General features: G+C 43.6%; 3 protein-coding genes across 5 annotated transcripts in view; 1 reads left to right on the top strand and 2 right to left on the bottom strand.

The window, feature by feature from the left end:
* Positions 1 to 46: 46 nt before the first annotated feature.
* On the top strand, positions 47 to 5,379 carry LOC120458024 (thymidylate synthase). Its single transcript, XM_039645529.2, has one exon. The coding sequence runs from the start codon at positions 131 to 133 to the stop codon at positions 1,094 to 1,096; it is 966 nt and encodes a 321-aa protein (XP_039501463.1). The 5' UTR covers positions 47 to 130; the 3' UTR covers positions 1,097 to 5,379.
* On the bottom strand, positions 4,808 to 10,490 carry LOC120458020 (ELAV-like protein 2). The gene is given in 8 exon segments (XM_039645523.2): positions 4,808 to 6,399; positions 6,491 to 6,668; positions 6,756 to 7,035; positions 7,651 to 7,908; positions 7,969 to 8,435; positions 8,687 to 8,778; positions 8,838 to 8,983; positions 10,115 to 10,490. Coding segments are annotated over 5 exon segments (2,058 nt in total). The 5' UTR covers positions 8,423 to 8,435; positions 8,687 to 8,778; positions 8,838 to 8,983; positions 10,115 to 10,490; the 3' UTR covers positions 4,808 to 5,511.
* Positions 10,491 to 16,653: 6,163 nt separating this feature from the next.
* The window catches only part of LOC120444069 (AF4/FMR2 family member lilli), a 64,723-nt gene continuing 54,132 nt past the window's right edge, over positions 16,654 to 27,244 (bottom strand). For 2 of the 3 annotated variants that reach the window (XM_044005756.1, XM_044005757.1), the window contains exons 2-10: positions 22,172 to 22,901; positions 21,688 to 22,097; positions 21,563 to 21,619; positions 18,595 to 21,507; positions 18,331 to 18,522; positions 18,157 to 18,243; positions 17,910 to 18,075; positions 17,686 to 17,836; positions 16,654 to 17,615 (exon numbers count right to left, since the gene is read on the bottom strand). In XM_044005756.1, the coding sequence (XP_043861691.1) occupies positions 17,479 to 17,615; positions 17,686 to 17,836; positions 17,910 to 18,075; positions 18,157 to 18,243; positions 18,331 to 18,522; positions 18,595 to 21,507; positions 21,563 to 21,619; positions 21,688 to 22,097; positions 22,172 to 22,901 (4,843 nt within the window). In that variant the 3' untranslated portion in view covers positions 16,654 to 17,478. Of the gene's footprint in view, positions 17,616 to 17,685; positions 17,837 to 17,909; positions 18,076 to 18,156; positions 18,244 to 18,330; positions 18,523 to 18,594; positions 21,508 to 21,562; positions 21,620 to 21,687; positions 22,098 to 22,171; positions 22,902 to 23,910; positions 24,640 to 27,244 lie in introns of those variants that run through there. The other variant, XM_039623584.2, reaches the window with a different exon arrangement.

Below are 27,244 nucleotides of genomic sequence, written 5' to 3'. Positions count from 1 at the left end.
ATCGATTAATGTAATCGCATATCTTGTCGAATCGAATGCTGGAAACCTATCGACCAGAGCAACAATAAATTCCCGCCAATTTTCGAGCATATTGCATTTTTTTTTGCGGGAAACTATACATTTTTGAGATATGGTTGCAACGCCAAAAAAACATGATCCCGAACAGGAGGCCGACCTGTCGCCGGTTGATAAAAAGGAGCCACCAATTGAGCAGCAAGCGCCTGTCAATCGCGATGAGATGCAGTACCTGGATCTTCTGAGGCAGATCATCGCCAATGGGGAGCAGCGGATGGACCGCACGCAGGTGGGCACGCTGTCCTTGTTCGGCAGTCAAATGCGCTTCGACATGCGGCAGTCCTTTCCACTGCTGACCACCAAGCGGGTCTTCTTCCGCGCGGTGGCCGAGGAGCTGCTGTGGTTCGTGGCGGGCAAGACGGACGCCAAGTTGCTGCAGGCGAAGAACGTGCACATCTGGGACGGGAACAGCACCAGAGAGTTCCTGGACAAGCTGGGTTTCACGGACCGCGAAGTTGGCGATCTGGGCCCGGTGTACGGCTTTCAGTGGCGGCATTTCGGGGCGGAGTACGCCACCTGCGACGACGACTACAGCGGCAAGGGAATCGACCAGCTGCGCCAGGTGATCGACACCATCAAGAATAACCCCTCAGATCGGCGCATCATCATGTCGGCTTGGAATCCGCTGGACATCCCGAAGATGGCCCTGCCTCCGTGTCACTGCCTGGCGCAGTTTTACGTCTCCCAGACGCGCGGTGAGCTGTCGTGCCAGCTCTACCAGAGGAGCGCCGATATGGGCCTGGGCGTGCCCTTCAACATCGCCTCCTACGCCCTGCTCACCCACATGATCGCCCATGTGACGGGTCTGAAGCCGGGCGACTTTGTCCACACCATGGGCGACACGCACGTCTACCTGAACCATGTCGAGCCGCTGAAGGAGCAGCTGCAGCGCACACCGCGACCTTTTCCCAAGCTGATCATTAAGCGTCAGGTGCAGGACATCGAGGATTTCCGCTTCGAGGACTTTGAGATAGTCGACTACAATCCATATCCCAAGATCAAAATGGACATGGCCGTGTAGACGTCCTTGAAAGTAAAAGTTATGCCTTAGTTGAGTAGCAGCTTTTCAGGTTAACGTAGGAAAAGAAGATGCTAAATTCAAAAAAAATTCCTTACCATATACATATATATAAATTATTATTATCGAATACAACAAATATCAAATATTTTTTAAACACATCATTTCATAGCTTTATTTGAATAAATTTTTGCTTTCATTCATCGTGTGTAGTGTGTGTTTGTTGTTTGTAAATTCTCAGAGTAATCCATAATGAAGTATAATTGATTCTTAATAAATCTTGCACAGAGTATACCATAAATATGCTATATAAATTTGCTTGACATTTTCCGCACTTAATATTGTGATTTTGTTTTGTTTCGGTATCTTGGTTTTTGTCGTTTAAGTAATACAATGCGAATTCGAAGAAAAACGTTAAGGTTTTGTGTCCATATGAGAGAACTCGACAGTAATTCAATATACAATTTATGCACTTTAATTAAATTGGAATAATTGTTTTCGGTTTTGTTCGGTGATGATTAAAGGTAAATATATATTAGCTACTACAATACGATACTGTCCACCAATATTTCGACTATGTTTTATAACGACGAGAAAAAAGGTTGCATAGTTCCTCATACATATGTAATATGTGGCATAAATGTATTATGCAAGCTAACCGATAGACAAATATAAATAAGTTTGAATTATTATAATCTGTTATGTGGAATTCATATGTTCATTAACTTATGTTGAGCTTGAAAGAGCGAATGCCACTAGAGTTTCTGAGTTCAGTTAAGATTCAATATTTTTGTTTCCGTTTTGGCTAAAGTGATTCCTTCATCCGTTGCCTTTTGACTTGCGTTTAACAATAGTGCTTAAAATTAGTACCTTTGACTAAGTTCGTTTCGACTAAGATTTGGTTTTAATTAATTTATAATATATCTTAAGTGTTTCCATTTCTTGCTTGAACATTTAAACATATATAAAGAGCGTATTTCCATCCGCAACTTACTGATGTCTTGCACTACAAAATGTTATTCGATTCCTTGTAATATGATTGATAGCCGGTTCTTCTTAGAGGATGCTACAGCCGAAACAAAGATCTGGGCCGGGATAGACAGTTTGTTCGTACAGTTCAAAATCAGGCAAAAATGTGAGGGGAGGAGGCTCAGGAGATTTCCTGCCCCGATTCAACCGTGTTCAACCGATCTGGGGGCGCCAGTTCTTTGTATGTGTGTAGCTACGCCTAAAAGCCATCAATTACACTTCTCAGATAGATCGCAACTGCTAGACTTTCTTTATCGTTTCGTTTTCACACGAGTGGATCGTCGTACTTCTGGGTTTCCTTGCTATTCAACATTCATTTATGTGAGACTAGTGGGTAAGGATAAGAGAGTGTGTCTGTGTGGGGTGTGTGTGTGATCTGTGTGAGAGAAACAGACATTTCAAGCTGAGTGTAAACGATGCAGCGGTTGCAGGGTTGCACGATTGCATCGCTGCATCGTTTACAAGCCGCCTGAAGAGGGCGCTCTGCAGACTTCCGTTTCCGGTGGCGTCTGCAGGCATTTGCACAACCTTATTGGCTTCAGAACGCGAAGGTGCCTCGAGAAATCGATCGCCATTTATACATACGTCTTTGGTTTTTGCTTTTGCTTTTGTTTCGTTTCTTTTGTTTTGGTGTAAAAGTATAAAAGTGTGCCGTAATTAAGCCTTTCACTTGGTAGTTAAAATTTGTGGTAACTTGTCGATTTTTGTGTCTTCGATTTCGTTCCGTTGCTTGAGATCCCTCCTCAATACTCATCCTATGTTTTTTCAAGATATGCTCTTTGTTTTCGTCTTCTTTAAATGTTAACATTATTGCGATTTCCATGTAAAAATTATAAATTTGCTGGTTTCATAGTTTTCTCGATTCGTTAGTCTTTTCTGCATTTAGTTAAACATTATTTTCTGGTATTTGTTATTATTTACGTATGTTTCTCATCTCTTTCCACGTGCCATTCCCTTTCCACGATTTCGTTTTGTTTTGTATATTATTGTGCGGTGTTTTTGTTCGTTACCCAGTAAGTATTTAATATGTATATATAATTTAATATTTTGTATATAGTACTCATGTATATATTTAAATTTTTAAAATACTTTCTTGGTTTTCCTCCATTTGTATTTATCATTTATAAAACATTTCATCTTAAAAAATGTATATAATCGATTGCTTTTTGTTGTTGTTCATGCTTTTCATTCATCTCACTTAACCGCGTATGCCTGGATATCATGTCGAAGCATGTCTATCCACGTCTATTCATGCATGTCTGCTTCACCCCGTGCCACACGTGCATGCACCAAAAATTGTGCCTCAATTTTTTACATCTTGTATAAAAAACGTTTCATTTGGTGTTCTCCTTATAGCTTTTACGTTATGTTGAGTTTCCTTGAACTTGCATTGAGACTTGCTGGAAGGTTTTTATGCCTAATTTACCTTACGCTTAAAAGCCAGAATTTCTAATTTAATTTCAGTCAAGCTTTTGCGCATGAGTGTGAGTAATGTGGGGTTCTTATCTTTTCTTGCATTTTCTAGTAGATTTAGAGGAGTAGGGGAGAAAAAGCCGTTGAGCTCTACAAATATTGGAGGCTTGGCGTTCCGGTTTCTCTATGCACTACACACATACATACCTAATAATCGCAATATATATATACTTGAATATATAATTTGTTCATGGTAATTAGTTTTAAGTAGTATGCAATAAATTTACTTGACGTATACATGAAAATGGATTTCCGTTATTCGCATGCCATGAATTAGTATTCGTAATAATTTTCGCGGTATGTATGTATGTATAAACATTTAAAATTTGCAATACACAACATCAATATATTGTTAATCATATGTAATAGTTTTCATAAATAGTTATAGATTTTATAGAGAGATATAGCATAGTAAATGTTGAGTAACATCTCGATTTTTCCATTTTGGGCTCACGGCACTTTAAAGGAAAGGGTCAACTTGAAAAAAGGGAACATAAAATTGCATATAATAAATACTATTTATTCTTTGCATTTAACATCTCCTACAAGGAATTTTTGTGAAGCACCATCATATGTATGTATGTATATCGTTTCATAACTTGTCATTGCCAGGCTTTTGAAAAACTTGCACCATTCCGTCAGCGTTCTCATTCCATGTCCATTTTTGTTTATTAAAATTTGCTATATTTAGTTTGGCAATTTGTTTAATTTGTTCGTTACTTTGTTTTTTTGTTATTGCTGTTGAGTTGGGCTTAAACAAATTCGTTAGGCTGAAACGCGTTTTGTCATCTAAGTTTCAATACATCATTTCATCATTTCACTTTCTCACTTGCTTGTCTAGGGAGGGACTTTGTTCTGATCTTTGTCTTTAGTTACATTAACTTCGATTGGAGTGGCGTGCTTAGCTTACTTAGCTGGCTTTTGTTTAAGCTTTACAATCGCTGGTTACTATTTTGTTTTTAGAATTCTCTCTCTGACTCGACAGGTGTTACATTTCCACGTGGTTTCAAATTTTCTTAAATATTTATTCGTTGTATTTGAAGAAATTCTCATGGGCTGTTTCCTCTCGGCTTTTTGTCACTCATGCTAATGTCCCTGTTACGATTTTAGAGAGTCTATATTTAAGTGTAATACCGAAGGATAGGTAATGGTTAACATATGAAAGTTGCTAGGCGATTGAACAAATGGTAATCGAGAATAAAAGGTTAATTGTAATATTATGCATACACCATTTATTTTTAGCAAAAGTTTTACATTAAATTTATAAAACATAAACACGCGTATGTCTTATTTGTTTTGCTCCGTTTGGTTTTCTTTCGCATCTAGCTTCCTTCTCATTCTGCATTGTCTATTTGCAAGTGGTTTGACTATAAGCCAAACGCCTCTATCTGTTTACTCATTCAGTTCTGTTTTCGTATCTCTTTTTATACATTTATTTTTAGCTTAAATATTTGTCAAGTTTGTTTTCATTCTTTGGTGGATTGGGGCTTCAATGCCTGCAAGTTGTATTTTTACTCTTGTTTAAAAATATCCGTAGAGTATGCGTATTACACCTCAAACAAAAACTTAACTAAAGCATTATCTCTTCTGTTTGCCCTTCTCCTCATGGAAGCTTTTCTCTTTGGGAGAGTCGACTAGACGGTTTAAAAGTGCATTAACGAAAGATGTAAGTTCTACAAATTGAATCTAATCTTAAAAATATAATGGGGGCATAAACAAAAAACGATTTCAAAACTTAATCAACGTAAGAAATTATGGTTACATTATTTCACTGAAAAAACAAATTAACTCAAGATGTGAACAATTCTGTTACTTCGCGCATTTTAAACTTATATCAATAAATCATAAACTGAGTAGTCGTTGCCTAAAATTACAAAGGATCCGTGAAATGGACTGATGACAAACCAAAGTAAACTTTAAAAGAACCAATTAGACCAGGTTGGCATATAGCCATTGTTGCCGTTACTGTTTTTGTTACCCGAACCTCCGCCGGCTGAGTTGGCCGATATTCCCAGACCCATGCCGATGGTTCCACCTCCATTACGCTGGTTTGTCGAGTTAGCCGAGCCGTTGCTGGATGGAGTTGCGGCGCTGTTGGCCACATTGGTCAAGAACTGGGCAAACTCCTGCTGCAGCTGAAGCTGCTGCTGCAACAACTCGTAGTGGTTCTGGGGCTTATTGTAAATAAACTTCGTGGATGTCTTCAGGATGTTGTTGCTCGACGACGACAACGAGGAGGATGCGGCTGTGCCGGTGGCTCCGGCATCGCCGCTGGACGCCGAGTGACTGCTGCTACTGCTGTTGGTGGCAGTTGCGGCCAAATCCCCTGCTGTTGCTGCAGTGCTGCTCGCTAATCTCTTAGGTGGCGCCATTGATTGTTGCTTGTTGCTCGAGGATGCTGGCTTCTGTTTGCTCGTGTTGCTAGTGCTACTGTTGATGTTGTGCTGCCTGTTGTTGCTGCTGTGGTTAGCGTATTTGCCAAGTTGATAGGCTGCTACGTTGCAGCCGTTGCTGTTGTTATTATTATTGTTGATGCTACCGATGTTGCTGTGGTGGTGATGATTATGGAGGACTAGACCATTGGCCGCCAAAGCTGCCGCCGCCGCATTGGCATTGACAACAGCAGCCAACTTGGTTAATAATTACGTTTGCTTGTTCTTGTTGGTCTTGAAGCTGACCTGAAGAACTCGGTTGCCAAGTGTGTAGCCGTTTAGCGACTGGATGGCCAGAACAGCCTCTTCGTAATTTGTCATGGTGACAAAGCCAAAGCCCTTGCACTTGTTGCTTTGCAGATCACGAATAACCTGGTGAATATTAATTAGTTATAAATTTATGCTGGCAACTTGGCCTACCTAAACTTAGGAAGCATGAAATCCCAATAGAATGTGAACCCACCTTAACCGACTGCACTGCTCCAAAAGGACCAAACAGCTGCCAGAGCACGTTTTCCTCGGTCTCGGGCGCCAGGTTGTAGACGAAAATGCACCAGCCGGAGCTGGCAATGGTGTTGCCCTGGATCATGCCATTGGTGATCAGGTCACTGGTCAGCGGTGAGTACCGCGAGATTACAGAGCTGTGGTGCGAATTGAAATTAGTTCCATTACAATGTCTTAAAATAATATCTTTCGATTAATTGAATGTATATTTTTTCATTCCTGACCTGTAACGACCCGCGTTGGGGTGAATGGCAGCTGCAGCGGCGGCGGCTGCCGCTCCAGCAGCAGCGTTGGCCGGAAATGCTCGTCCGCCACGCGTGTTTTGGGGCGCTATGTAGGCTGCCAAAGGCTGCATGCTGTTCTTATTGCTGCTAGGATTGTTGGCGAACTTGACGGTGATGGGTTCGGTGGAATTCTTCGGAGTGGTGCCGTTCAGCTCTTTTATGGCCCGGTCGGCCTCAAATCGCTGATCGAAGCGTATAAAGCCAACGCCCTTGGAGAGACCTAGAATCATGTCATATGTCATCATATATGGCGTTTGTACGTTTTATGCTGGCAATTATGTGCAGCTGATGAAATTAACTGAGAAGCAAGGCGAATGCGCACGATATCTTAATATGTTTAATCCATGCGTTACTACTAACTTTTGATGAGTGTGCAATAATGTGAGCGATGCTAGTTTAATATTTTCTCAGAGCGTTCTAGAGGAAAGGTTGTCAACCGTAATAAACGTCTGGTCTGAATTATTATAGCATAATAAGTGTTACTTCATGAGCGATGAACAGCATTAAAAAATAGTGAAACATAGGAAAAATAAAATAAAAACATACCCGCAGCATGTTCATCTTATTTGGTATTACATGTAAAAATAAAAGTGTAAATAAAATTTGCATTAATTATAATTCATGGAGAATATATTGTGGAGCGCCAGCAAAAATAGAAACAAAAGTGTGCTAAAACCCATACACTAAAATTAATTCAGCAAACATTTTTTAATAGATTTTAGATTGGACATGCTTTCAAAAGAGACTACAACACCCGAAAGTAGAAGATCCTTTCAATCGTATCTATACCATCGATATCTACCATATATTCTCGCCTCTTAGGATCACAACTCACCAGTGATATTATCACAAAGAATACGCGAGGTTATGATCTTGCCGTACGGACTGAACAATGATTCCAAGTCCGACTGTGTCATATTTTTTGGAAGACCCGATACATAGAGATTGGCACCCTTGATGCTCTCGGAGCTGGGGCGTGCTATGGAGACCTTGATGGTTTTGTTCTGCAGCCTGAGGCCGTTCAATGCGTTGATTGCCTTTTCCGCATCCTCTTGCTTCACGTAGTTCACGAATCCGTACCCCAGACTTTGGCCTGCAACAATGTTGTATTTAATATATGACACCATAATGACTGAGTTTGCATCAATCCTACCTGTCACCTTGTCGCGAATCAACTTGCAGCTCTCCACCTCGCCAAAACTGACGAACAACGAACGAATCTCGTCCTGCGACATCGTCTGTGGCAAGTAGTTCACAATCAAATTGGTCTTGGGGTCTGGCTCATTATTGTTATTGTTGTTTGCAGTGGCGTTGTTGTTGTTGTTATTGTTGTTGTTGGTATTATTATTATTATTGTTGTTGTTGCTCGCAGCATTGTTTGCAGTGGCCTGGCCACCGGCCGCATTTGTCGTGGATCCGGTACCTGCTGCGGCAGTTGCTGCCGCAGTGGTACCCCCATTGGTTTGGGCCTGACTGTTGGTCACATTGTTGGCCGGAGTCGGTCCTCCTGCGGATCCGGTGGTGCTTCCCACGACGCTGGCACCGCCCGCGCCGGATGGTGGTTGCTGCTGCTGCTGCTGCTGCACGGCTGTCTGACCTTCGACCATGTTGCGGAAGCTGCTGCTGAAGGGATTCGCTTGTTAAAAATGATGTAAAAAGTTGTATCTCGAAACTTGGATCTAGTACAAGCGATTGAGTCACTTCTTTCGACACAACAGTTTGCTATAATCTTACTGATGCGATCAAAACTAATACCACAAAGCTCTAGAAACAACAAAATAATATGGAAAGCTTTGAGTACCAATGCATTAGCTAAGCCAATGTGCTATTAGTTTAAACGCAGTTATTATTTGGAAGGCGATCAACTTTACAGCTTTCTTCTTCGAAAACTGGTTCAATAGACAGAAATAGAGATGGCGAGAAAATCAAATAAGTGGCTGTAGATATAATACTGCTGTGAAGTCTGCAATGGATAGTAATGATTAGCTCAAGCTTCAGCTTGCAAACTCAACTCTTACTTACCCCTTTCAGATGCACACTCCTAGCAACGGCAGTGGATTAAAGAAAGTCCGCTGTCCGTTCTTAGCTCCTCCTACTATAGTCTAGTTAAAAGCGCCACACCAACGATATCCACTACGTATGAGTAATGTGGTATGCCAGAAAGATTACTGAAAGGGAAATTAAGAGAAACGAAATACAAAGTTTCAATAAAAATCAATTGTTTTAATTTAATTTAACTGAAATGCGGGCCTGCACTTCTTGCAAATGGGGGAAAATACCAAGAGTAAACATTTTCAACAAACCCATACAAATGTCGGGGGCTCTTTGCCTCTGTGGTTGGCAAATTTGCTGGCTGGCTTGGCTAACAGGCAGGCTGACTGACTGCCTGGTAAATGCAAGTAGGGCCAAAATGCCCGAGCATTGACTGGAAAATCGATTCATTTAAAATTGCCCCCTTAATGGAATTGAGGCCTACGGAAAACTATTCTTGAATTTGCAATTTCACTTTCACTTTATGGGAAACATAATCAAATGGTGGATTGTGGATAACCTGAATGAGCAAAGAAAATCCAAAGCTGTTATTGTTTATAGCTTAAAATAACCAACTGACGTATGGTTTCTTTTCCTAATATGTGGTTGTTTGCCGCGTTCTTTCAGCGTGTCTGCTTCTTGTTACCCAAACAATAAATTGGCCAAAAGGAGGCATGTATTTTTAGCTTATATTCAAATTGGCCTTTATAATTGTGGCACGCAATTAGTAAGAATGTACGACTGAATACACAGGAAGGTTCTCTGCATTTTCCAATAGGTATACAAAATAAGTATCGTTCAATGAAATAATATTATGATCGTTGCAATTATTTGTCAACCCATTCAAGAGTATTTCATGCGTATTATTGAATATTTAATAATCTTCCCCGTTGTCCATGAATTCAGGTACAGAATGTTCCACCACCTTGGGTTGAGTTTTCGCAACTTGTCTTGGCAGTTTGTTGCATTCAACGCCGCAAATCGTGCGAAAAAGTTATATTTTAAAAATAAACAATCGGATGGATGGTGGGACGGTGTGAGGAGACGCAGGAGCGTAGAATTGCGCCGCTGCGTAGCCGGCGGGATTATATTTTCGAAAATATTTCTGAAGCAACAACGATCTGGCCGATCTGACCGCAGCTGATGCGAGTGATGCTGACGTTATGTGTTTGAGGTTAAGTAGCTGGTTACCAGCGATTCGGGGAAATGCCAAAATATTGGAATACCTGTTCGCATTATATAAAGGGAGAGGAGATTTCCCGCTTTACCTTTGATTTCTGTTCGGGGGAATATCAAATGAAAGTGGTTGGTAATCTGTAGGTTCCTATGCGATTACGAAACAATTTTCTGGCGATGTTTGGTTTTATATTTTTAATAATAACCGAACGAGAAAGCGCTCCACAAAACAAAAGACGAGACAAACGGAAAAGTTGTACTCATTCAAATAGAAATAACCGAAGCAAATAATATCTGGAATATTATTGATCAAATTGTGTGGATGGTGTGTGCCGTTTGAAAAATGAAAAACCAAGCCAAACCGAAACGTGAAACTAATTCGTAATAACAATAATAATAAGGAAATAAAACCGAACGGAAAGTAGAAAAGAACGCGTTCCTGCAACTCAACAGAACAGAAATAAACTGATTTGCCGAGCGGCGTGGAAATTATTTTTATGCCCCACCGACGAGGGCAATCGTACTGCGGCTACATGTCCAAGAATCGGGAGAGCAGAGCCCCAAGAGAGCGACGCTTCTTGGCCAGAAACAGAAGTCGTCATTGTCGAGCGCTCTTTGCCCGCTCGGGGAAGAGAAAGCCACCCGATAGGAATGGGAATGGATCAAACTTACACGGCTATATGTTTTCCTACGGCCTGAGCACATATATCCGCAAGGTGGATTCCTCAGATGCTCGACGGCGGAGGTAATTTATAATTGGATTTTGCGCAAACATACACACTTACGTGTACAGTATTTCTATAATTGCGTTATGGGAACTTGTTTTAAATTGAAATTCGACAGAGTTTCTGGGTGACTCCGCTGTTACGAATGCATTTCTTGTTCCAAAGACAGCTGCGCACGATGGGGGAAATCTGTTTTGCAAAGCAGTTGCTCAAATAAAGCGTCTTCCCAATCATACTATCTGATTAGCAACCATAAATAAACATGCACGTTGATATGTTAATTTAAAAAAAAGTACTAAGTAAAATTAATCAAGGGAGTATGAGTTATATTAGATCTGATATACTGATATACTGCAGCAATAGTAGTATAATCATATTTCTTTGACACTCTTTAAAAACACAAACTTTTTGGTTGTCCCATGAAGTCCATTTTCGTTTTCAGTCAACCGAAGGAAGTTTCTCCTTTCGATGCACGCCCCCAAAAAAAGGGGGCGCAACCATTAATTTTCATTCATAAATAGTTGGAAATTGTTTCCGGCTAATTGATGGATATGATGGCACATACCTATGCAGGCACACACACACACACTCGCACTCACGGATACTGGATACTGGAAGAATGGGTAAGAAGTGTTCAAAGGGCAGGAACAAAACAAAAAAGTGACACACCTTGGCAAAGGCAAAGGCAGAGGATGAAAGGAGAGAGAGAGAGCAAGCGAGCGAAGGAGTTCTGGGCAAGTAACGGGTCAGCAAAGTATCAGAATTTCTAAGGACGGCGGTTGAGGCCGCTTGCATTTGATTTGGGTGCGGCAAAAATAAACAGGATATATAGGCGGAGAGATAGGAAAGAGAGTGAGCGAGCAGGCTGCAGCGGAAGCGCAGCAGTCAGCTGAGCGCGCCACACGATATGCAATGGCTATTGAGCGCCACAGAGAGAGTGGGTGCCAGAGAGCGAGCTTAACTGCAAGCTGGCGTCGCCGTCGACGCCAACTGCGCTGCCTAAGCAGGGCCGCCTCAAAGAGGAGCCTCTGAGATCAGGGGCTCCGAAAACCTCTTAGAAAGCCGTTTACGGAAATGGAAGAATTTCTTTTAAAGTAAGCAAATACATTAATTGCACTACAAAATATTCAAATCTTGTAAAAAATTCTCAAAATTTGTTGTTAAAGTATACTTTTTTTTTTTTTACCATTCAATAAGTTAGGTGCATTCTTTGTAGACTTTAAAAGTAGAATTTTGTGCCACATTTCTACGAATTAGCATTAGGAAACTAATATATGAAAATCATGTATCCTATGTCCAAAAATCGTTATTTTTGGGGATCGACTCCCCCTGAAGAATCCGCTCCTGTGCGGCGTTTTTTTTAGGTTAAATGGCGGCTGCAGGCAGCGAAATGAAAACTGCGATGCCGGCGCTGCACGAAACGCAGCTGCATGTATTTCTGTGTGTGTGTGTGTAGGCGGCAAATATATATCAGAGTGTAGAGAAATTGAGATTTCGCCGACTGCGAGCCGCCCCATTGAGCCCCGTTTTACTATTCGCACACACATACACACGCACACACAAATGCAGGGCGAAAAATCGACTTTGGGTGTGGGCACTTTTGCAAATAAAATGGTGTAACTGTTACTGTAACTACATATCCGCTGCATTCTTCTTCTGTTCGCTTACATTTATTCGCCAGCGCCGCAAAGTATACCACACCGATTTTCCCAACTCGGTTCGAAAGAAAATGGATCTGAACCTGGGACTGGAAAATGTTTTTCGTTGCAAATGATGTAGTTTCAATTTGAAAACTGAATTGAGCACGCACACACTAAGGGTTTTCGAACTGATTTCGATACAGATCCGGATTCAACACTACGTGCAAGTGGACACACGTACATGTATATGTGTATGTTTGTGGGCGTAGTTGCGTGAGTATGCAAGATGTGTGTATTTTGATACCGATATACAACAATTCAGAAACGACGACAATACGACGAGAATCAAAAAACACAACTTGCTGCCGGAGAGTGCAAGAACTAAATGATTAAAGTGTTCGATTGCCGCCAGGATAACTGCAGCCAGGACTCGCGACAGCGCTGCTGCGCCGCAGTCCGCGACCCCAGCGGCAGAGCTCCTCCTCTCCTCCAATTGGCGTACAGTTGAGCACGGGCCCACAGAGAGCGGGAGGGGGGCGATGGCGAATGCACAGCATAACTGCGTAGTTTTGTACTCGCAAGCACAGTGGGTCACATTCAATCTCCTCGGGCATTGGGCGCGGACTTAAACCCGTCTATTTCTTTGTACTGCCAAAATTAAATCTAATATCAGACTGATCAAAAAATAATGCTACATTTGGTTATATCCAAAATGATGATCTATTCTATTTGTAATAAGCTAGCAATTCTTAAAAAGAAGTAAACTTCGCACCTATCACGTATTAGGATAAGCTTAAATGCAAGTGCACTGTAGTGGGATGCCGAAATACTGTTTTATTTTGAATATAAACACTTGGCAAAGTTGCACCATTGTACTTTGCGAGAAGTAACGGTCCCGAAGAAGAAGACAAAGTCGAAGGGACTGCAAATAATAAAAAGCTGCAGCCGCAAGTTGCGCAGCCTGCAACAGCTCCGGCAACATAACGGTACTCATTTGCTCGCTCTCTCTTTCTCCTGGTTCGGCACTTAACCGATGTACCCTACATTTGGCTTCGCAAAACATAAACAAGGAAATGCAGCCATGAACACGAAACGAATTGCGGTAGGTTCTCCGTTCGGCAAAGAGCGAACCCCAAAAGAGGGGGAGAACGAGCAGAGGCTCGTAAGCCGGCCGCATTGCTGTTGTTGGAGCACAGAGAGCGAGCACGGCACCCAAACAAACACTTAAGCGACAACAACAACGTTGGCTGACTAAAGTGATGGCGTCCACAGGGGACAAGAGGGGCTTGGCACCCAAAAGAGCACAAGCAAGAGAGAGCACCAGAGAGAGTGAGAGCACGGCAGGAGCGTAGGACGAGCTCAACTTGACATCATCATCATTTGTGTCAAAAGACCATTGAACTTTGCGAGCGGATGGAACAGAACAGCTACACCCCCACCCCGCCGCCCTAAAGTATGCAACAATCCCTCGCTCTCCTTATTTATATGCGGTTTGTTTTGTTGCTGCTTGCACACCATCACAATAACAACAGCCTACACGCATGCACTCACTTTGCTTAGGTGTCGGAAGCCAATGCTTTTCAAAATGTTGCTCCTTTAACCCTTACGTTACTGATCACACCTTTAAGGCCAATTCATAAGAATTCATGTATTCAGGAAATGGCGCCATTCACGACACATTTAAGGTTTAAATCTGAAACCTCTTAAATCAGTATGTAAAATATTAATTCTTAATAAATGGCTAGATTAATTTGGACCCCTCAATATAATTTAGCAAATAGATTCTCATTTAGTTGGGTATAAATTCTTGCTATCGTACCTTACTTGTGATGGATATACTCCATGTTCCAATGCGTTTCGATGACTTGATGATTGCTGGTTTCCTGCAGAGGCTTCATATACGGGTCCCTGATACTACGGTCTTGGGCTGGTGGCGGATGCCCAGGTGGAACCGGGGAACTTCCTAGATGCATTATATTTAAAGGTTGGTGTGGAAAATTCCGATGTGCTTGCCACTGCGGGTGTGCATTTAAAATTTGATTATTTGAATTGCTCAAATGGTTAGTGGGGTTTCGGCTTACTTGTGCTTTGCACTGCGGCTGATTTTGATATGGGACGCCAGAATTACAGCTTTGGTTACCATAAACGTGTGGGTTCCGGAAGCCCCCAGATTGGTTTGGATATAGCCAAGATTTTGGTGGTGGTGGTAGAGCTATGGAAGATAGCTTAATCGTGTTGCCGTGCGCCTCCTCTCTGATATTCGGAAACCTATTTTCGCATTTAACCTGAACTTTGTGCTTTGGGACGTCTGTAGAAGTGTCCAGCTCACGTTTGTTGAGCACATCCTCCTCGCTGGTGCAGTCAGACACGTGGCCCTGGATGCGCCTCTTTCTCTGACGATTGCTGATCTCCTTAGTTTCTGCTATTCCTCCATTTAGACCTGAAATTTGCGACAGAGCCCTCCATCTTTGGCGCTGATATCGCCTTCGCTTGTTGCGACTGTACCTGGGGGACTCGCCCACAACATCACATTGATTGTGCATTCTTAACGATCCAGTAATTGATGAAGATGTAAACACCCAATTCAAAGAAACTATACCACGCTGTCGAAAGCGCGGCCAGGAATGCACTTTAAGCAGAGTTGACAGCACTGCCAGACTACTTTGGCGTCTTACCAACACTGATCGATTAACATTGCCAAAAGGATTTCACTTATTGTTTGAAACTCAGATTTGATTAATCGTCGTAAAGTGAGTTGGTTTCGAGTGTATCCTCAAAGGCCCGGAAATAGGAATTCCAACTGGCTGACTTTTTGATTTAAAACAGATGGACATGGCTTTATAGCCTAGCCTGGTCACACTGAACAATCTTAAAAAGCAAATGAATTTCCTTCCGTTATTATAAAAATCCATGAAGTAAAAACTAAAGACACGAAAGACAGTTATGTAAATGTTACAATTTTTGATGTTTTATTCGTTTGATTTATCAACTACTGTTACGGTAATTGCATATTAAATTGGTTGTTGTTCTGTTGTTGCTTAAACATTAATAAGTGTACTTGGTTTTAGCTGCGGCTGAATTTAATTATATTTGTACAAAATATATATTTACTTTTAGCTTTGTCACTAATGAACAACATGTTTTGCATTCATTTTGGTTTTTACTCGCTTTCCACCTTCCAAACTCCAGCTTAAAACATAATTCTGTTGGTTTTGCTGTTCGATCTGTCGGTTCGGTTCTGTTATGTTTTGTTTTCTTTTGTTTTGTTTCGTTTCACTACAATAACGCTTAACAAAATAGAATTATTAACTATTACTAGGCGCGTTTCGTTTGTTTTTGTTTTTGTTGTTGTGGTTGCTGTTGTTGTTCTTGTCGGTTGCTTATTGCTGCACGTTAATCTTGTCACTTCGAAAAAATTTAACTATAATTTCTACGTTGTTTAGTTTAATTCATCGTGTATATATATAAAAATATATATATTATATATCTTTATATATACCAATATATAGTTATTTATAGTTAGGCATGTAATTATGCTTAATTTTATTATATGCATGTGTGTTGTCCGTGTGTCATCCCGCCTACGTAATTGTATTATTTACAGCGTTTTAATAATTAACAATACATATGTACGTGTACCAATTTATAATAATTACACTTAGTTGCGTTGCACAATAAAGTTGCGCATATTCTCGGTAACTTAAAATTTGTCTACAATTTAAATTTTGGTTTTCGGTTTCATTTGTCGAATGCGAGCGAATGCCTTGTTTCCCCAGAACCATTACTAATAATAATTTAAGATTCTTTCATACTTCATGCTTTCCGTTTTGTTTTTCGTTACATTTTTGCTTTGATTTTCGTAGTTTCGATTTCGTACATGCCAAAATAAAAGTCAACAAGAAAATGCTGCCCGCTCAACTCGGCCCCTACTCGTATATTCCAGAATCCTATCCAATCCATCAAATCCCCACTTTACTCCACTTCACTGCACTCCAAATTCTGCTTAAAGTAGTTTACATCGTTCACTTTTTGGCATTTAAAAATATATTTCTTGTATATTGGCGGCTATATGTACAGCTTACATAACTATTTCGAGGGCAAGTCTATTTCGATTGATTTTTAACTCGTTTAAGTCTACTAATGCACTATTAGTTGTTGCGTCTGTGTGAGAGTTTTGAGGCACCCATTATGAATTATGTCGAATATGTTGGGGATAGACTGTGGATGAGGATGGATGGGGTGAACGAAATAAAACCAAAAGAAGAATACATTTGCGTATATATATTTGAAATATATATTAATATAAATATATATTGTTTTCATTCATGTATTTTGTTCTAAAAACGTGTTGTGATTGCTTTTAAAAAATTAATTTAAAATTAATAAAATAGTTGCATTAAACATAATTCATATTGAAATATTATAAAGAATTTATAACTATAACTTTTCTTTATATAGGCCATAATATATATATTAATATTTGCTAACATTTCTCATTACCAAGGCTGCAAAGCAAAAATTAACTAAAACTTAAACAATTTAAAAAGCCGTTCTTCCTCCTTACTGTACGCATACGAAAACAAAATTCAACTAAAGTGTTTGTGTTTTTGGGGAACAGGAAATGGGGGGCTGTGGTTGGGTTTGTTTTTGTTTTTGAGCTTACAGACTAGACGTATAGCTAATATAACTTTTAATGTGTGTTTGTTTTTCTTTGTGGTAATATCAATTAAAACTAGGCATAAATATAAAGCTTAACATGCTTAAAACAATCGAAAATTGAGCATAAGGAAATAAGTAAATGGTGTGCATATACAAATTACATACATATATAAATTATAAAGTAATAACAAATCAATTTTTGTGTTGCTTTTGTTGTGTTTATCTTCGTTCTGTTGGAAGGTTGTTGGTTTCGATTTCTTTTCATTCGTTACTCCTCTTCTTGACTAACTAAATTAGTAGCTTGTAGTACATAATAGTTGCTAATTTGGCCTGACTTTCATTTAGACACGTTTGGTGGTGCTTCCGTCTCCGCCTCCGACTCCGCCTCCGCCAACGCTTCCGTTGCGTTTGCGGTTGATATTGCCGCTGCCGCTACTGCGACTGATGCGTCGGATGCGACACGGCATCCCTGAGCGTCTTGAGACCCGCCTGCACGTACCGGAACACCTCATGCATGGTGCTGTGCAGCGTTAGCGGGCCGTTTTCGTGATCCAGTTCTCGGATGAAATCTAAACGTTTGGAATAATGATAGGGAATCAGTAATGAAAGCCTGTGTATTAGATGGGCGCCTAAACTCACCTATATGATTGCCTGTGCGCACCAATCGATCGGCTTGATCCCACAACTCGTGAGCACTATTTAGATAGCTCAGAAACTCATTCTGCTTGCACAGCATATTGTGTATATCTGGAGACACTATTCTGCCTGGCGGCGTATTCGAACCGGAGCCCTGAAACAGACAAATATCACAATGAATAAATGCAATTGACAATCCACACATAATTAGCTGCCAGGAGACTTACCTGCGAGCCCACGGAGTTCGATGGTGATATGGAGGACGGCGTGTTGCCGTTGGCAATGTCCCCCCTGCCAACGCGAAAGAAATCTGTAAGACCGTTGATGATGGCCCGACAATCCTTCCTTCTTAGCTTATATAGCTTTAATGATATCAACGACTGGCAGCGCAAACTGTTTGACAAGTTGTGAGAAACGAAATGTATCATTAGCAAGTGTACATTGACTTGTATTTTACTAATTGTGATGACCTACCTGAGAATGGCCACTTTGTTGTGCGTTTCGTGCTGAATGTTGGTCGTTGACTGCTGCTGGTAGGGACGAAACTTTGTGGAGATAAACCTGCAAGTTGATGGAATGAGATTGCTGAGTGCTGCTCTGATCACTCCCGTAATCGTGGGCGCACATTCGTTGGCACACTTTACTCACTTAATTAGCGACAGTGTATCCTTGTACATGGTGTTAGTGGCCTGCTCGGAGCTGCATCGCTCCATGGCATCGGCGGTCAACAGGAAGTAGACAACGGCCTCCAGGTACAACGTCACCTGGTTGAAGGAGTCGCGCTCCAAATCGGCGGCATGCTTCCGGTTGATGGCTTCCTGCAGGAACTGATTGTTTTTTCTAGATGATGAAACAAAGTACATACATTAGATCTGCAAATAAGATAGATCAAGGGACTTGACTGATATTCACCTGAGATCGTCGCTGGGGTGCTCCACATCGCGATCGAAATAGGAGCGGTAAATGAGCCTTGTGGCCGGCACCGGAGGAGCTGTTGCAGTGGTTGTTGTTGCCGAAGGCGGAGTAGTTTGCACTGCTTCATTGCAGGTGGCAGGCGCAACGGTGACCGTTGGTGGAGGCGGTAGCGGTGACATGACCAGCAGCTTTTTGGTGGGACTGCCATTTGCAGCGGACACATCGCCAATGACGGCGGCCGCGTCTTCGTGAAGCAACTGCAGCTTGTCGTAGGACAATCGATCATGGTTGGGCATCCGCTCGTGGTTGTTAGAGGGCAGAAGCACGGGCACCGGCAGCAGTTCCTTGCCGATCTGTAGCTGGTCGGCCTTCTCCTTTTTCCGCTTCTTTTCCTTGTACGGACTGGAGCTGGAACTGGAGCTGCGCTTTCGCCGGCGCCCAGGTGGTTGCTCACGCTCACGATCTCGTTCACGTTCTCGTTCCCGCTCCCGTTCGCGCTCCCTGTCCCTGTCCCGTTCCTGTTTCAGCTGGAACTCCTGCTTGACGTTGCCGGGCTTGAATTTGGCCTCGTAGCCGGCGTCCAGCTCGGGCTCCGGTTTCACCGGATGCTCGTGCTTCACCTTCGCTGCGGGGTTTGTGTCGCCGGCATAGCCATTGGGCACATGGACAGCATTTGTCGCCTGATCCTTGGGCGTCAGATGGCCATTTTGCTGGGCGGGGGTTAGTTTCTTGAGGCGCATAATGCGCTCTCGCGAAAGCTTGCTCAAATCGATCTTGCATATTAAGGAGGTTAGATGTGGCGTGGTTGTCCTCGCTGGCGATGCCAGTCCGGCTCCCAACTGCTGTTGCTGGGTGGGCGTCATCCGGGGCTTCGCCATTATGGCGGCAGGGGCTGCAGGTGGTGCATGTGAAGGTGGTGGCTGTGCCGCCGCATCCAACTTGCCCTGTTGTTGCTCCTCCTGCAGGTCCACAATTACGACCTGGCCCTGTTTCTTGGCGCCGCCCTCCTTTGGATTGAAAATCCTGGTCAGCGTACTAATCTTATTCTTGTCACTCTTGGGCTTCCTTTCGCGCTCCTTCTCACGCCGCCCCTCATCCTCCTCGCCGCTGCTGCTGCTGCACACAGCAGTACAGCCTCCACTCGATGAAGAGCACTCGGAACTGCTCAGATGCTGGCTATGCTGACTGATCGGGAGCTGCTTGTAGGGTGGCAACTGCTGAGCTAGCGCCTGCCCACTTCCAACCTGTGATCTGGTGGTCTGATCTTCCGGCTCACTGCCACTACTGCTTGCTGAACTGCTCCCGCTGCCCAGCAGCGCCTTCTTCTGCACCGCACCAGTCTTGTTCAGCTTTACTATTCGGCAGTTGGTGTTCTGGGTTTCCGTGTCGTCGCTGCTGCTCGAAGAGCTGCTCGACTTCGAACTGGATTCGGCGCTTGAAGAGCTGTCCTCGTCGGAGCTGCTACTGCCGGCAGTGACACTAGTCGGTTTTAGGGGAGCGGCGACCAGCACGGGCGTGGCCACCTTCTTGGTGGGCGTGTTGCCGTTGGAGCTGCTCTGGCTGGAATGTTCGCGTTTCCTCGCCCTGCTCATGGCCAGCGGTGTCTTGGCGAGTGGCTTTTTGGCAGCGGTCAACGTGGGACCCTTGGTTTGGGAGCTGCTGCCAGCGGATGCACTACTGAGGTTACCACTGCCGCCGCTCTGCTGCTGCTTCCTGGGTCGTCCGCGTCCCTTTTTCACCGTATCCGTAGCTGGCTGCGCTTGAACTGAAACAGCTGAGTGATCCAGACCTGGATGCTTGGGCGGCGGCTCATCGTCGTCGCTTGAGTCCAGAATGGGGGCACTTGTGACCGCCTTTTTCTTCCGCGGCTTCTTTTGTCGCTGTTTTGGCGACGTGGGCAGCGGAAGAATTGGCGTCAGCGTGACGCTGTTGCTCGGCGGGGCCTTTTGTGACTGCGTCGGTGGCACTCGCACAACAGTAGTGATGTCAGCCGGAACGCCGGGTAGCTGAAAGGTCTCTCCGGGTCCCGGCATGGGCACCACCTCGCCGCCAACCGCACTGTCCGAGCTGCTGCTGCTGCTCGATGAGCTGCCACTGGCACTGGTCCCGGAGTCCGAGAGTCGGGCTGAAAGCAGTGCCTCCGCCGACTCACGTTTGATTTGAGTTTTTGGTATCGCTCCAAGCGCCATCTCCGATACAGCGTCAATGGCCTCCTTTTTCACCGCCACCGGTGTGACACTCAGTCCGCCACCATAGCGCATTTGTTGCTCCTCGTCGTCATCCTCCTCCTCACCCTCCTCCATGGCCATGTGATCGTCGTGGATCTTCTCGTTCTTCACAATGGCCGTAGTCACATCAATGGACTCGGGTATGATCTGGGCTCCGCCTGGTAGTATGCCCGGCACCTTCATGCTTACATTGCCAGGCGAGACGTTTTCGGAATTTGTCTGATTTGCTGGCTTGTGGAAAAACCTACTCAGATTCCACTTGTTGCTTTCCGTCGGCGAGGGCGTCTTGTTCGATGAGCTGCCCCCACTGCTTAACGTGCCGCCCGATCCACTTCCTGCGCCCATGACTGCACTGGAGTTTACACCGGCTGGTCCCACACTACCTCCGCTACCGAATCCACTTGAGCTGAGGAGTCCAGTTATTGTATTGCTGCCACGGGCAATGATCTCGTGCCTAAACTTCTTATTCTGTGCCCCGTTGGACGTCAGTGGTTGGGGTCGATGCTGTTGCTGTTGCTGGAGGACTTGCTGCTGCTGCATGGACGCCTGTTGCTGCTGCTGCAGTTGGTGATGGTGCTGCTGGTGGTTTGGATGGTGCTGCAGATCGTTCTTGCTGCTCGACTCACTGCCCGACTCACTGGAATCGGACTCGGAGCTATTGCTGCTGTTGCCAACCGATCGTCTAGGGGAAAAACAATTATTTAGTTTTGCTTATTGAGCACAGCAACACGACTTACCCCTCCTTCTTGCGCTGCTCATCCTCCGACTCGGACAGCTCAAGATCGTTCTCCAGGCTAAAAAATTAGAACATAGCATGAGCAATTAGAATGGCCAAGGGTACACTTTGTGTAGGTATACGAACCATGAGTCTTGCTTCTCCAGCGAGTGATTCTTTTCCGTTTTAAGCGGCTTGGTCGGTCCCGGCGACGTGACTCCGGATGCTGCTTTGGGCGGAGTGGGAGGCAGTTGGTGCAGGGGTGCCAGAGGCTCTACCGCTAGTATCGTCCCACTTGTTGCGCCGCCCAGAGGCAGTTGGCTGGCCTGCGGCGGTGTTGTCACCAGCGGGGCGATGGGCGTGAAAAGTGGCGTCATCAGTGAAGAGGGTTCCGCGGAGGGTGGCGAGCTGGGTATGTCCATGGCATACTTTTGCTTGTTGGGCGCCAGCAGGTTGTAGTTTTCGCGCGTTGGTGCATGAGGGGTGGCCGCTATCGAAGTGAGAGGCTGCACACTGAAGATATTTGCTATATCGCTGATAATTTTGTTGACATCCTTCTGCAAAGTTTCAAGAAAACGCGGTTTAGAAAAAGTTAAAAAAAGAAGTTGTAAAAAAAAAATGCAATTATTACCTCCGGTGGTGGCGGTTGTTGACCCACTCCAGGTCGCTTACTGGCCGCTGGTGGCACAAAGCGTCCACCGCCGGTGCCATTGTGCAACGCCGGAGCTGGCGGACCAAGAAAGGACTTCTCCCGCCCATTCGGCATCTGGGTGGACAGTGGTGGCCCCAGCGGCGTGTTGGCCGGGACTCCGCCGCTGCTGGCATTGTTTGTGGCGCTGGACGAGTTGCTGTTGCTGGAACTTGATCTGGGCGGGCCGCGGGGCGGGGCCATGCCACTACTCGACGGAATGTCGTTCTTCATCGGCTGGCCAGGATAGCCGCCACGACCGTTGTACGGCGGCTTATTATCCGCCTGCTTTACATACGTTGGCGGTCGCTGCTGTTGCTGGTAGTGTTGTTGCTGGCCGGGCAGCGCAGTCGTTGCGGATGCGGAAGTGGGTCCTGCTGCTGAGGAGGCGGAGGAGGGTGAATGCCCCAGGGACTTGGCTTGCGGCGGCAGGTTGGGCTGCAGGCGCGGATTGCCGGCGCCGGGCGCACTGCGACTGATCCCCACAGTCTGATTGTTAATGTACACCCGCGCCTCAAAGAACTCGCCCAGGGCGGCGGTGATCTCCGCATCTCCCTCGGTCAGCCGCCGCGGCTCCCCGAATAGACTAGTCTCTCGATCGTCAATCTGTATGCCCTGTTGCCGCTCGATTTTCTCACGCTCACGTCTTTTTCGCCGCTCGTACTCCTCCATGCTGCAAAAAGGACGAAGGGTATATAGTAAAACTTTAACTTTAACTTTGACCAATGGTCTTTAATTTTGTTTTGTACACTTTGTACTGGTTTAAGCCATTATTATTCGGGTGGCAGAAACAGAAGCAACATAAATTAGAACAGCAAACAAACATCACAGGTAGTACAACAACAACAAACAGCTGGCATTTTCCAATTTTTCGTCCAGGACAAACACTTTGTCATGCATTGCGTGCTTTAGATTCGTTGTCTAAACGAGCAAAAGCATAACTCGCTTTTATCTACAAACATATTTGTTATATTTTCTAAGTTTATTTTCTCCCTATGATGTAGAACGATGAGAATGGTAATACCTTCTAAAAAGAAAGTAGATTACCATATTGTTGGACGCTTTGACACAGGATCTTAAAATTTTTAACACTCGACAAATGAGATTCCCAATTAAGCGATTTGTTTTTTAGTTTAGTGGTAATTAGAATATTAATCTTTGTTAGAATGTATTTGAAAAGTAATCATGAGTTTAAAATAGTTTTAATAGAATCAATCCTGTTCTACAGACATGTCATACCAACACTATATAATACATAACGTCTTTCTATTTCTTCTTTGCAGTGGCTCACACGTTGTCGCCCCTTTCTTAAATGGTGTTCTTTTGTCAATATTTGATCCAACCTTGTGGACATGGGTGTTGTTAGGTGCCAACAGTTTGACAAGCATGCGATAGGTGTCAACGGTTAGACATGCACACACGCAAGCACAGTTTGATGACCATGAAGAGGCTGGTTGTGTTTACCCCTTTTTGCGGGGGAAGCGGGGGCGTTAGAATCGTGCAAATGTTTGCATTTGATTTTGCCCGGTTTTTAAGGTTTAGTAGTGGTAGTAGTTCAGACATGCTTGAGAACGCAACAAATATATGGTAAAGGAATGTACACATATGAGGAGCGACAAAGAAGGAGAGACAGACGGAGACAAACACAGACAGAGTTCGAGTGCAGTGACTCTAAAACTTACTTATAATTTTGGCTATACAAATTGTTATTGTATTGCTGTAGTTGATCTAGTTGTTGCTGTTGCTGTTGTTGGGGCTGTTGTTGGTGAAGGAGAAGAATGCTGTTGTTGTTGTTGATGCTGCTGGTGTGGTGTTGCTGTTGTTGCTGCAGTTGTTGTTGCTGCTGCTGTGCCATAACGCGCGCTTAGTACAAATAAAATAATTAAATTATCCTCAGCTGAGAGAGCACACACAGACAGTCAGACAGACACACGCACACAGCCTAAGGGATGGGGCAGAGGAAGGAAGGGGAGGGATAGACTGGAAGAGGATGGGGAGCTGTGCAACTAGGCTTCTCCTCTCTTTCCCACTCGCTTTTATAACTATCTCGCTCGATTGCTCGCTTATGTTATCGTTGTAATTTTGCGACGTTGGAACGTCGCTTTGTTGTGGTTGTTGTTATTGTGGCTGTTGTAATCGCAATTGCACTTGTTATTGTTGTTGTTGCTTATCTTGATGTGCTTTTGTTTTTGCGCTTGCAACATTTTGGAATTCTGAAGTTTGACAAGCACTGTCGAAGTTGCCTTTCTGTTTGTTTGTTTTCCTGTTTTTCCTATACGCAGACTTTTCTCGTAAATGCTGAATTTGATTTGTTTGTTGGGGCTTTTGATCGTATTTTCTATAGTCTTTTATTGCTTGAGTACGTTGCTAAAGAGTGTGTTTGTGTGTGTGAGTAGGAAAAATAAAGTTGCAGTACCTGAAAGAAAGCAGAAAGAGAAAATACAAAATTAGTTGCCTACTTCTCAGAGCACTTATGTTTAAAATAAAGAATGTGAGCACTGAACTTCCCATACCCTGTAACATTAATATGTATTTTTAAAAAGTAGTAATATATTAATAATCCTTGCAAGTATAGATTGGTGGTAACTTTTTCATTGAAAGTATTTTATGGTTGTGATTTATGTTAAGCCGAGTGGAATCTTTCTTTCGCCGCAAAGACACGTGCATTGGGATGGACCTTAATAGGGCGTAAACTCTAATTGATAATAAATATATTTTTATAGAAGATAACGTCATTTAAATAAAACTTCTATGTAATTCGTTGTTTTATTACTAGTTGACTGTTTTAAGGGACTCCTGAATATAAGCAGGTTCACCCTGAGACCCCACACATAAGTACGTGTATCTAGCAGCAGTGAATGTCACTCGCCTTCTCATTATGCAAACGGAAACCCAAACCCTCAAACCGCCCACATATGGTTGCGAGGATTATGGACGAGCCGCGTCACATGCCGTGTCCTCAGTACTCGGTGCTCACTGCTCACTGCTCGGTACTCAGACCCCTCAGTTGTCGTCGTCATTTGGAGAACTTGCCACAAGAACTGGAAGCCGAGATCTGAGGTACCGAGGAGCTGCGGCATCTGCATCGCTTGGCTTGGAGTGCAGCGCTTAGATTCACTCGAGCCGAGAATGGCAGAGGACAACGATGTCCTTTTGGGCGTATTCTAATGGAAAATTTGCAACTTGAACCGCACAGGACTAGGTGGCTTCAGTCGGAAAAAGATGCTTCTTAAATTTGAATTTCACAAAATGGTTTCTTGAAACTGTTATGTTTTGGTAAAGACCCCTTTTTGCATTCTTTAATAACTTATGTCAATTCTGCGCAGAGTTTAAAATTATTATTATTATGCCCGTGAAATTGCTTAACAGCTTTCAGTAAATTGGACATATTTTTTATGCATTTCTATTTACGGCCCCTGCCCATTCGAGCAATTTTTCTTTTTTGTGGGACAAAGTGTACTTTTTATTTATATATGAAAAACGTGTCAGTTAAATTAATTTTCTGGTCACAAGCGACAGACGCACCACGCTGACCCTTTTTCCCTTTTTCTCGGTCGGAAAAAGGGGACAGAATGTGAGCAGTCACAAATCTGCTGGCTTTTGGGCATTCGGTTTTTTGTGTTCTGGCTGCTACAATTTATTTGTCTTATAAATTTTGTTAACATCTCAACTGAAGGAGTGGCGCAGCAGCCAGAGAGACAAACATTTAATTATTTTATTTCGGAGGAACTTTTCCTGCCCCCCACTAACAGTGCTTGCAAATAGTTTATGCACGTCACCGAAAATAAATGGAAGACGACGAGTCGAGTCGGCCAGAGGAAAAGCTTGACAAACTTTCTGGGCCGCCTTTTTGGATTCTGGATTCTGGCTATTGCTTAATTTATATGTATGGCCGTGTATATGTATTTACAGAGCCATCAGCCCAGTTATGGGCGAAAACCACTGGAACTCAGCCGCCGAAGCACCCGGAAAACTATCCGAACCCAATCCCAATCCTGTGTGGCTGCTTTAATGTGCGTCCATTTAATCTAAAGCTACTATAATTTGTCCTTTTCTGTGTGTGTTTTTGTTTGTGCGATTCGGCTTTTTGTGTTTGGTTTATTTGCATTTTGACTTTTGCTCTAGCCTGGGGATTGCCATTCCATTGGTGGTGGCATTTATAAATAATTTTCACAGACTATTCAAATAGCACGCACGACTTGGTAATCTGATTGCGTATATACACGTGTGTTTGACTATGGTTACCTCTGTTATCGGGATATTAAATTTAGATCAACTCCTCGATGGCACTTCCAATTTCCCCAGAAAAGTTTAGCACAATTCGCGACGTTATAAATTCTTATTTGTTTGCCGTTTTCCAGTGGGTTCGCTGCTCTATTAACATTTAAATTGCCAAAATAACACAAACAAAATACGTCTGGGTCGTATTCCAATGTGTTGTAAGAAAAAGTTCAAGTAACAAGCTAAGTTACTTTTAAGTCGAAAAAATCGAAAAAAGTCATTTGAAAAATGCTGTTTGCTAAATGCTTTCATTGTGTTGCATTGTTTTATTTACTTCCTACTTCATTCAGTTACCATATCTACAACATTCCTTCAAGATGTTCCACATTTATAGACTGCCAAGAAAAGCAAAAGTGTGCAATGCACAAGAATAGTTTTCGTTTGGGTTTCGTTTTGATGAGCCCTAATGGCAATCAGGTTCACTTCATTCACGGCTGCTGCAGCCTGCTCCTCGTGAATCATTTAACAGCATGCACAAACATTAAATTACGCATGGAATTCCTTTTTGCCAAGAGAACCCCCAGAACCAAGGCCCAGAGCACCACGACACAGGCAATGGAACGAACACACAAGACACAGGCTCTTGGCATAGAAAATTCAATTCAATTCAGGGGGCAGTGGCAGCGGCAGTTGTAGCGGCAGGACGACAGGCGCAGGATAAAAGCGGGCAGGACGCAGGATGGGCTGAATGAAGACCAAGTCAGCAACGAACGAACACATGCGACTAATTTCATA

The sequence above is a fragment of the Drosophila santomea genome, chromosome 2L, assembly GCF_016746245.2.
Source record: "Drosophila santomea strain STO CAGO 1482 chromosome 2L, Prin_Dsan_1.1, whole genome shotgun sequence".
Taxonomy (NCBI): domain Eukaryota; kingdom Metazoa; phylum Arthropoda; class Insecta; order Diptera; family Drosophilidae; genus Drosophila; species Drosophila santomea.
Note: the sequence above shows the minus strand (reverse complement) of the source record. Positions and strands in the feature narration are given on the sequence as shown.